This window comes from Trifolium pratense, linkage group LG1, assembly GCF_020283565.1.
Source record: "Trifolium pratense cultivar HEN17-A07 linkage group LG1, ARS_RC_1.1, whole genome shotgun sequence".
NCBI lineage: Eukaryota > Viridiplantae > Streptophyta > Magnoliopsida > Fabales > Fabaceae > Trifolium > Trifolium pratense.
This window is the reverse complement of record NC_060059.1, coordinates 45840124-45851379: the sequence shown is the minus strand read 5'-3', so window position 1 is coordinate 45851379 and position 11256 is coordinate 45840124. Positions and strand designations below refer to the sequence as shown.

The following is an 11256-nucleotide window of genomic DNA, read 5'->3' as shown; positions in this document are numbered from 1 at the left end:
TAAGGGACCTATTCGGACTTTTTTTTCTTTAAAGGATCTATTTGGACCTTTTTTTCTTTAAGGGACCAATCTGAAACAAAAAATATCTTTAAGGGACCATTTTATTAATTAAGTTTTTTTCTTTGGACTCCCTTCGATTCCCTACGGCTACATTTCTTTCTTTTTTCCGAATTGTTTATATATTATTACGCTCACGCAACAATATTTGTTTGTCACAAACAATAAACTCATATTGTCCTTAAAGTCAGCGAAACTTTTTTTTTTTTTTTGGTACATAGCGAAACTTTTTCTTTTAACTAGACAAATTGATACATTCACACAATTGTCTTTTTTAAAAATAGAGTTTAATTGATATGCACCGACGGTGTAAAATAGTTTTACACGATCGTCCAATAAACAACCACCATTTTGCCATGTCATATCAAAAAAGTGGGCTGAAGTGGGGTGATGTGGCGGAAAACATGGTTGGTATTGATTGACGGTGTAAAATTATTTTACACCGTCGGTGTATTTAAATTAAATCCTTAAAAATATGTTATCAACTTTATTTGCATGCTATACATGTTTTTTTTTTTCTTCTTTTCTATGAATATACACTAATTTTCTTTCTTTTTTTTTTTGATAATAATATACACTAATTTTCTTTAATTTTATTAAACTAATATTTTATAATATATATGTGAAACTGCATCATGTATAAATTGATTTTTATCATTAGATCAAAAATTACATTGTTTTAAAACAAAAAATTAATGATATAGGAGGACTGATTGCATATATCGAAGAAAAGATTAGTTGTTATTATTTTTTTTAAGTTTGTTTTTATCGCAATATTATTAGTTGTTATTATATTTTTTTTAAAAAAATTGTTAGTATCTTTCTAATCGGGAATGATTTGTTAAAGTATTTTAATATTAGTAAACTCTCTTTAGATAATTTCTCTTTGATAAAATATTTTTCGAACTCTTTTTTATATGATAGTTTATGAATTTTTATTCAAAGTTATCTTTTATTTTTAAAATATTCATTTATTTATACGATTGATTGTCCTAAAAACTTAAGCTTTTAAAAATATATTTTACCAAATAATTTTGAACTTAAAAATAATTTTGAAGCTTTAAAAAACAATAATTACCGAACAACTTTTAACTCTTTCCTAAAAGTTTTTATTTTCACTTTTGGCTTTTAGATAGTTTCTAAGACCGAAAAAGTCAAACGAACACTTAAAATAGCATCTCAAAAAAACTATAAGCTCGTGAAAAAGGTTTTTTACCAAACACTTTTATTTTTTTCAAACAAGCTTATAAGCTAGTCCAATAAACTACTGTATAAGCTAGCTTATTGGAATTACAAAAAGACACTTTTAGCCTTGAAGTGACAGAAATTATTGAAAGTGGAGGAGAGGATTGAAAGTGAAGTTGAAGGTATTAAAAGAACGCCCCGTGGAAGAAAATGAGTAAAAGTTGATCCAAACTTGTGACCAATCGCAATTCATTCATCCGTTGAACCCAATCGCTCGCGGCAGCTCTTTCAATGACGAACCTCTGCACCACTCTTTCTTCTTCTTGTTCTAATACTTCACCTTTCATCTTCAGCGTTCAACCTCTCAAATTATACAATGTAATCATAATAGTTAGTTACGCATTCTTTTTCTTTCACTCTTTATTAAGGAACAAAAAAATCGTGTAGCTTTAATTGTATGTTTAATTTCAGGCAACACGGAAGAAACATCGTAGCAGAAATTTTATGCTCAAAATGTGCTCCTCCATTCCTCAAAACGCCACCGTTGTGCGTTTCTCTCTTTCTTTGTTGTATTCCGCCAAATTTTAAGGGTTTCTTTTGTCTTGACACGTGCCTATGCAGGTCGGTTGTGGATCGCTGTCCGTTGATTTCTTGGCCACTGTTGCTGCTTACCCTAAACCAGATGACAAAATCAGAACTACCACCTTGAAGGTTAGGTTAATTATTCTTCTTCTTCTTTTCTTCTTCTTTCACCTTTAATGTTGTATTTATTATTATTATTATTATTATTATTATTATTATTATTATTATTATTATTATTATTATTATTTTATTTAAAAAAAAAAATTAGTAATAATATTTGGATGTGAGGCAAACATTAACCTTTTATGTTTTTTCTTTTTTAATATTAAACGGTGATTTTATGCATTGTAAATTGTAATTTTCAGGTTCAAGGCGGTGGCAATGCAGGCAATGCTTTAACTTGCCTTGCTCGCTTAGGTCTAAACACAAGGATCATTTCTAAGGTTATTTATTTCTCTATTTTTCGATTGACTTATTTGAACTTATGTGCTGATAAAAACAATTTCAGGATTGCTCGGAGCAGCCTTCTTTAAACAGCGTAATTAAGCACTTATAGAATAAGCATTTTAACATATAAGTGTTTATCTATAACCATTTTTATAATAAAAGATAAAATACAGTCAGACTTTTTTTATATTGGTTGTTTTCATAAGCTATCATAAAAGAGTTTATGAGTCCCCTCCCATGAGCTTAGCTCAGTTGGTAAGGGACATCACATTTTATATGCAGGGGTCGGGGTTCGAACCCTGGACACTCCACTTATCCACCTTAAGGGTGGAAGTTCCAACCACTAGGCTACCTAATAAAAAAGAAAAAAAAAGAGTTTATGAAAATAAGTTGTCATAAATTGTTTTCATGAGTTCTTCCAAACAGGCTCACAAATGTTTATGCCACTAGATAAATTCAAATAAAGTCAATCCAAGCAGACCCTTAGACTGATACTGAAAGCATTATGTTTGGTGCTCATTAGATTGCAGATGACAGCCAAGGCAGGGGTATATTAGATGAGTTACGGGCTGATGGTGTAGATACATCCTTTCTTGTGGTAATTTTCAAGACTTTTTTGTCTTCAATTGTATTTGTCATCTTCGTGAATCTTGGAATTTGAATTAGTACTTTTTGGTATGTATGGTAAGATTTGAATTTGTTGCCAATGCATATTGGTTACAAGCAATATTATAACCATGTGATGAAAGTGCATGATGCATGATCTGTTATTTTTCCAACTCTTATGTTTGTATTTTCTCTAAATGTTCATACACTCTCAATATTCTATTTACACTGCCCACTTACTACTTGAGACTTGAGAGTATAATTTCCTTAAGCTTATCAATTAAATATGACCATATAAATGGAAATATAATTAATTACGGTATTATATGAATAAGATCTATTCTATCGAAAATTAAAATCAATATGTGGGGTTCTGGACGGCCATTGGCCGCAGACTATTTTATTAACACTTTTTTTTGGGTGTGGTTATGCTCCCGTTATTTGCAGGTATCGGAAGAGGGAACTTCACCATTTACATATATTATTGTCGACAACGAAACGTAATGGTCATTCTCCAACATACGGTTACAAAGTCTTTACTTCTTCGCTTAGTATATTCATGATCTAAATTTCTAAAGAGATGAGAGGGTAGTTAGGTGGATCTAGCTGAGAATCTGGTCACGTTCTATGGTTTTGATGATAAATTACTAGATAGTGTTGTCTTTTAATCTTGAAATGAACTGAAGCTGCAAGCATTGTAGTTATACTCACAAATCTATTTTCTGTCATCTGCCTTGTTTCCATTTTGTTGTGTATATCATATTTGGAAACTGAAGGATAAATTGTTCATCAGTAAAAAGAATAAAACAAAAATCATGTGCTATAATAGTTATTCATATTTGTATATTTAGATCTTCAAGCATTTTCTGGCAATGAAATTGTTGAACAATTTAATTGTAAATTAAATAATTCTAAGTGAAGGGAGCCTTAGCAAGTTAGCATGGCAGTTAGAGTTGTTATCATATAATTAAGAGGTTACTGGTTCAAGTTGTGGAATTGCCCCTTGCTAATGCATGGCAAGACCTCTTACAATATGTTCAAAGTTGGTCTGACCCTTCTTTGGATCCTGCTGTGGCTTCAAAGCACCAGGTTTCCCTTTGACTCGTTCTAACTGTAATTTTTCAGGAAGACTCGTACATGTATTCATACCCCTGGATATCCTCCAATGATACCCCAAGATCTTTCAGAGTCAAGTTTGGTATCTGCATTGGATGGAGCAAGCATTGCATATTTTGATGGGAGGTTGTATGAAACTGCTCTAGTTGTTGCCCATGAGGTTATCACCTATATATTTTACTTTCAATTTTAATGTTAACTATAAGGGGCTAAGGGCCAGTCATATTTAGAAATCAAGCATGCAGGATTTCATCAAAGAAACATGAAGTACAGTATTTAGTGTAAAGCCAACATTGATTAATGCTAATAATCCGTTATTATAAGAATACCAATGATAGTTCATACTTCATAGTACTGACTTAAATGATAAAGAAGTTGTGAGCAGGTGATCATATTATGCAAAAAAACAGGGTGTTTTATGAATTATTATTTTAAAACTTCAAAAAAGTTGCATTCCCTTCTTAAATTTACTGTTGAAACACGCACCTGTTTTTCTTTACACCTTTTCTTTTACTTTCTTTTGCTTGTAAAGGAGGTTGGGAATGGGAAAAGAGAGCTTCGGGGAGGGAAATAAACAAAATCTTGTATTTTTCCAGTGCAGGCAGCTAGGAAGAATATACCCATCTTAATTGATGCAGAAAGACCAAGGGAAGGGTTGGATGATCTCCTGAAATTAGCTGATTATGTTGTATGCTCAGCAAAGTTTCCAAAGGTGAGTGCAATCAAGCTGCTGTAAGAAATATATAAAACTATGGTTCTCTCACAAACCTTGTTTATGTTGAATTGATTTTAATTTTGAAGTTTTAACAGTCTACTTTTTTGTTCTAACAGCTATACAGTAAATGTACTATTTACTGAGTAAAATATGTGCTGTCTTAACTGTATTAGCATCTTAAGAAAAGACATGACTAAAACTTTTTCGTGGCCACAAAATTACAAGTTTGTACACATGTTATTTCAATTATCTATATAAGCTATATTCTTTTTGTGGTGGGAAAGAAATATTGATGTTCTGATACGAATGATACATTCATTTATCTTTTCTGGTATAACTTTTTTATGTTTAATAAATATTTGTCCGTTTATTTTACTGAGTTTATTTTTACTCTGCTCTGTGGTGTTGAGTTCCTTTTGAGCATTATAAATACCATGCATCATGATCTTTATTTTCTGACAGGCATGGACAGAGGCATCAACTGTTCCACAAGCACTTGTTTCTATCCTTTTAAGGTTACCCAACGTAAAATTTGTGACTGTAACTTTAGGAAAAGATGGTTGTCTAATGCTCGAGAGAAGTGTTAATGGTACATAAAAATGGTAGCATGTATAATCAATGTATGTTGCATCTGCTTTTAATGTAAACAGGTTTGAATCATTTTACCTTTTCTGGCAGCAAGTCCTTCCGTCGAAGATGTGGATGTAGACAACTTATTGAAATCATTGGAGTTAAGAAAGGATAAGAGTGCATCCATTCCAACCTGCATATCATCGGTAATGCAAATGAAACTCAGAACTCTTTTTTTCTCTATTGTGGTATAATAACTGAAGTGAAGTCTAACACACAGCTTTATTCCACTAAGCGGGGTAGGGTAATTAAATCAACTGACATTGTTGGGCTATTTCAAACACCCAATTTTTAGTAAAAGTAAAACTCTTAAGCATAATCTATTTTGTAAGGGTTTCTGGAAATGTATTCTTAGAATAATCCATTGCTGTCTCTTACCAGCTATATTCCATTTGTGCCAATTTCCTATCGTTGAGGTGAACATCATGCAAATTTGAAACAGAAAATACTATATAATTCTTCATGCAACTATTAGTGTGTTCTTTGACCAAACCCTCTGGCATCAGCTGGGCTTTGTTTAATTATGTTCCAATAATAACATAATATATTCATTATTTATTTCCAAATGGTGCTGAAAACAAAACTAAATGAACACAATGATGTTCCTTTGTTAATATATACTGGATATGTTATCTAGCAATAGTATGAACTAGAAAGACATCCTAGTGAAGCCAGCCAGCAAACATTTGCAGAAAAGGTGTCCACATTTAATAGTCCTCCATTTATATGCCAATCTTGATATGGACGACAATATGATATCTTTGAACAGATAAGGCCATTTTTTGGTCTACAAGCAGACCATTACTTACATATAAGGAAATTTTGAATAACTAGCATTTAGCATTCCCTGTCCTTCTCTATGTTTTAATATACTACTAGTTCAAACTACAACGTTCGACTTTTTTTTTTTTTTACAAATACGTTTGACCTGATCCCTTCTAGATGTTATTTATATTTTTTCCGAGTCAAAATATCAATTATGTAAGCTCATTAAGCTGATAATTTTGAGTGTGTTACTGAGAGATAAAAGTTTCTAGGCATTCATAGTAACATGAGTACTCAATGACTTGGATCCCTGAAGTTATAGAAACAGCGATTGTAATTTGTAACTCCAACAAAATATCACATGTTCTTGACCAACATTTTAGTCATCATTTTTTCCTATCCATCCAGTCAGTGGCAAAATTAAAGGCAGAAGGAATAGGAACGGTTACCGGGAAACTATACATCGGTACAGCTGAGAGCATTCCACCATCAGAGCTGATTGATACCACTGGTGCTGGGGATGCATTTATTGGAGCTGTGATCTATGGTAATGCAACAACTTTGTTCTATTTTTCTCTTATGTGTCTTTCAGAGATATTTGTGTCAAATATAATGTATTAAACTCAATGATCACATAAGAAATATGCTCTGTACTTGATTTGTTTTCAGCTATTTGTTCGAAGTTCTCACCCGAGAAAATGCTACCCTTTGCTGCTAATGTGGTATGTTAATGGTCATTATATTCTTCTACCCTCAGCTATATAGTCTACACTGCCATATGTTAGTGTATAATGATGCCGATAAAATTTGAACCTCTAACCTCCAATCCCTTCAATATCATCTCAACCCTAGTGGTTGTATCACGCATGTGTGTGTAGCATTGACATGCCTTGTTCTCAAGTTTGAACCTATTGGAGATATGAGTTAGGTACACCAGGAAACTTATGTATTTTAATGCGGATTTCAGGCAGGTGCCAAGTGCAGAGATCTAGGAGCTCGAAGTGGTCTTCCATACGGTGCACGCTTTGCATCATTTATTCGGTAGATTTTCTAGCATTGAGCCAATACAAGAGAAGAGATGTCTTCATTGGGATATTTAAATGAATTGCTTATTTGTTGGAGTTAATGATCTTTAACACTTACCCTCCTCTTAGAAGTCTTGGCTTCTAGATATTTGATTTTCACATTTAACTCAAGGGAGGGGATATATGTCCCCTGCTTCTAAATTTTACCTTTATTACTTCCAATGTAATTTCCATCATGGATTGCAATGATGTCAGATGAAAGTTTTAAATGAGAAATAATTTTGTTAAAAGAGTTGTTAAGTTTATTTGATAGATAACGAAAATTAGTAGAATCTGAATTGTAAAGTTGAGTTAGACAGCAGACTGTGATTTTATTTTTTTTTGCTTTCATTGCCAGTCTAATCTGGTTTGGAGGTCAATTTTGATATCAAGTGGTTTTAGCTCTTTTCGATCGCAATTGCGGTAGATCGAACAATGGTAATCCCTATCAAGTTCAACGTTAATCACCACCGAATCAACTAATGATTGTTCAATTGATTGTGTATTAAATTAAAACCGAATTAATCAATGAAATGATTTTATTTATTTTTTTACAAAAATGAAATGAATAATTTAAAACCAAATAAAATTCTTAAAGAACTTTCTAAATCTTTAATTTGTTTTTACTATATTTTTAAAAAATAAAAAAATTGACAAAGGTATGTTTTTTAAATCTTTTTATCATTTTCGGTAAATTTGGTTTTATATAAAGGAAAATATATATACAGAACAATAAACAAGAATAAATTCTCACTACACTAACATATAAACCAAATATTATAATAAAGAAAACTACACATGAAAATAGGTTGTAGTTAATACGATTTTTGGAATTTTTTTTCCTATCCCAACATTTATACCTTTACTCCTACAAACAATTTTTTTTCCAACTTTACCCTTTTATCATTTGACTTTACTCCTACAATTTTTTTTTTCCAATCTGTAATTTTTTTTGGTATTTAAAAAATCAAACCGGAACACTTAAAAGATTTTTGAAATGTTACAATTTGAAGCCAATATGAATTAGGAACCGGAAAACTCTAAAAAACAATTCCTGAAGATTAGTCATGGTTAAACCGTGGCTAAACTATAAAATCTTGAAAATCCATCAGAACCCAGTAGGGGTGTGCATGGTTTAAAAACCACACCACACCAAACCATATTTATGGTTTTGGTTTATATCCAAAACCATTTTAATGAAAAATTGGTTATTTTGCAAAACTAATTTGGATATGGTTTATAATTGGTTCGGAACCAATTTATAACCGGTTTATAATAAAAAATAGGTTACTTATTTATAACCGATTCATCTTAAATTTTATTTTATTTTTTATTTTTTTTTAAAAATGCATTATTATAACTTTTAATTCCTATATATTTAAACTTTTTTTTTACAATAATTAAGCCAATATTTTTTTTTGTTTAATTGATTAAAAGAACATATTTAATAATTATTGTTTATAGAAAAAACATAATTTTTCTTTAATTTTATGAATTATTGGTTTATAATGAATTCATAAGAGTTTTTTTTCTAAGCCCAACATATTTCAAACTAAGCCCAAAAAAACAGATTTTTTTAAGCCCAAAATAATTAAAATATAGATTTTTTTTAAAAAAAAAATCATCAAAAATCTGTTTTTTATAATTATTTTTAAAATAAATAAATTTTGTTAAATAAAAAATAATTAAATATTAAAGGGTGGTTGACGGTGGCCGGCCGCCGGAGCGCCACCGCCAACCACCGCACCGGCCGCCGGAGCGCCGCCGTCAACCACCGCGCCGGTCGCCGGTCGCCGCCGGGAAATCGCCGTCCACCACCGGCCGCCTCCGGAGCTCCGCCGTACCGGCCGCCGATGGTCCGCCGTTGACCGCCGCGTTGACCAATTCCTCCACCACCTTATTAATTATTTATTTATTAAATTATATAATTAATTGAATTTGGAAATTTTTTTTTTTTTTTAAAAAAAACTATTGGGCTTTTTCCTTATTGGGCCTCAATTTAAAAACCAATTTTAAACCAATTATAAAAAATTGGATAGGGTTTAGAATTGGTTTTTTTGTATTGGATTGGTTTGGTTTTTTTTTAAAATGGATTTGGTTATTAATTTTGGATATGGTTTGGTTAATGATTTGGTTAAGGTTACTTGGATTTTTTGCACACCCCTAGAACCCAGTCATTCATCATCAAGCATTATCTCACAAATTTCTTCAAAAAAAAAGAGCATTATCTCACAAATTAATCCTGCAATGACCCCTTCCAATTGTTATTGGTAGGTAACAATATCTCACAAACTTTAATTAGATCTCAACCTAATTTTTTGAATCTTCAATTTGTTTGTTAATGGCGTTGTGCCAATTTGACATCTTTAGAAATTGATGAATCATATAAGGATAAAGCTCCTTTTAAATCACCTCTTTTAGAACACATATCCAAAGAATACTACAATTTAACTTGTGGGGTGTCCATAATCTTCTTCTTATTATTCTTCTTCTCCACAACATTTTTAGTTTCACTTTCATTCTGCTTCTTTTTCTTAATAACCTTGTAACTAGTACTGTTAATTGATTTTGATTCCAAAGAAACCTTTTTGTCAGTATGAGATAAAGAAAAAGGAGAAGTGGTTTTGTTAGAAAACCTTCTTACTGAGTTTTTGCTGGTGGTTTCAACCGGAGAGTTGTGTGTGAAGAACATTAAATTGCAGTGAGTTTGAAATTTTCTAGATTTTCGATCAAGGTTTTGAGGGTGGTGAGGGAGTGAGAGAGATTGTGAAGATTTTGGTGAGTTGAGAAGATAGCTATGGCTTTTGATTAATATCAGCACAGTTTTAATATATACAAGTACATTTTAATTAACATACCAATACACTTTTGATGCAATTTTAATATACTAACATATTTTTGATGCACTTTTAATATATCAGCACATTTTTAATATACCAACACATTGTAATATAAGGGTAGAATGATAATATTTTAAAATATATTGGGGTAAAGATATAAATGTAGGGGTAGAAAAAAAAATTATGATTTTTGTTTAAAATATGGTTAGTCAGGTTATAGACTTTATTGGTCTTAACAGACCTTTTTGGTTTTTTTTTTAAAACTTCTAGCACCCCGTATTTATTGCTGGGATTTTTTTAAAAAAAAAAAAAACTTTAAAGTTTTGCGGGCTCGTATATATATAGAACAATAAACAAGAATAAATTCTCAATATACTAACATATAAAACAAATATAACAAATATAATAATGAAGGAAATTACTAATGAAATCCCAAGTACACCCACCAATGAGGATAAAAATGGATAAAAATTGCAGTTAATACGATTTTTGTTTAAAACATGGTTAATTAGGCTATAAACAGTGTTTCAAAAACCGGACCGGTCATCGAACTAGCGAAGATACTGGTTCATTGGTCGAATTACTGGGTCACTGGTCGAACTGCATGACAAATCGAATTAAATCGGATTAAACTGATAGAACGAACCGGTCTCTATAATAAAATTATATAGTTATTAAACCGGTCGAATCGGGTAACTCATGAATATAATGTTTCCTATTTTCATTAATTATATGAGTTTAATTTTACACGAACAACTAATTAAAATATTTCAATCTTCCATGTCATATCAAGAAGGTGGAGTTAAGTGGGGTGCATGGCGGAAAATATGATTGTGATCGTATTTCAACCGAACCGCGCTGATTCTCACCGGTCTAACCAATTAATTACCTGTTTAATTATATGGCCGATCCAACATACTAATGGACTGATTGGAACCCGGTTCGACCGGCTGGTTCGGTTTTTAAAACACTGGCTATAAACTTTATTGGTCTTAAATGACCTTTTTGAAAATCATTTTTTTTTACGAGTTTTACTTCTCGCACCCCATTTTTTAAAACACTTTAAAGTTTTGCGGCGGTTATATATATATATATGGGGGCTGCTAATTTAGACCCAGTTGGGAGACCCAGTTGGGTCTAAATTAGCAAGGTGCACCTTTTGAGTTGGACAAAAATACCCTTTCTTTTTAAAAAAAAAAAAAAAAAAAAACATATTGGCGTTGATCCAGTGTCTCGCGCCTACCGCAAT

The 11256-nt window shown here is 31.6% G+C and overlaps 1 protein-coding gene across 2 annotated transcripts; it reads left to right on the top strand.

Moving 5' to 3' along the window:
- Positions 1 to 1433: 1433 nt before the first annotated feature.
- LOC123904775 (ketohexokinase-like) lies at positions 1434 to 7418 on the top strand. 2 transcript variants are annotated; one of them, XM_045954402.1, is made up of 13 exons: positions 1435 to 1620; positions 1714 to 1788; positions 1864 to 1953; positions 2190 to 2267; positions 2795 to 2869; positions 3325 to 3377; positions 4003 to 4153; positions 4595 to 4705; positions 5171 to 5297; positions 5387 to 5484; positions 6512 to 6650; positions 6773 to 6825; positions 7071 to 7418. In XM_045954402.1, exons 1-13 carry the CDS (start codon positions 1534 to 1536, stop codon positions 7146 to 7148), a joined length of 1215 nt encoding a protein of 404 aa, XP_045810358.1. In that variant the 5' UTR covers positions 1435 to 1533; the 3' UTR covers positions 7149 to 7418. The 2 variants fall into 2 exon arrangements, with proteins under 2 accessions (XP_045810353.1, XP_045810358.1); XM_045954397.1 differs by lacking the exon at positions 6773 to 6825 and having other exon boundaries at positions 1434 to 1620.
- The last annotated feature ends 3838 nt before the right edge of the window (positions 7419 to 11256 follow it).

Excerpts from the sequence above, each read along its gene's own strand:
- LOC123904775 (XM_045954397.1), top strand. The coding sequence starts at position 1,534 with ATGACGAACCTCTGCACCACTCTTTCTTCTTCTTGTTCTAATACTTCA. Across the intron at positions 4,706-5,170 it reads GCTCAGCAAAGTTTCCAAAG|GCATGGACAGAGGCATCAAC; the intron begins GTGAGTGCAATC and ends ATTTTCTGACAG. Across the intron at positions 5,298-5,386 it reads GCTCGAGAGAAGTGTTAATG|CAAGTCCTTCCGTCGAAGAT; the intron begins GTACATAAAAAT and ends CTTTTCTGGCAG.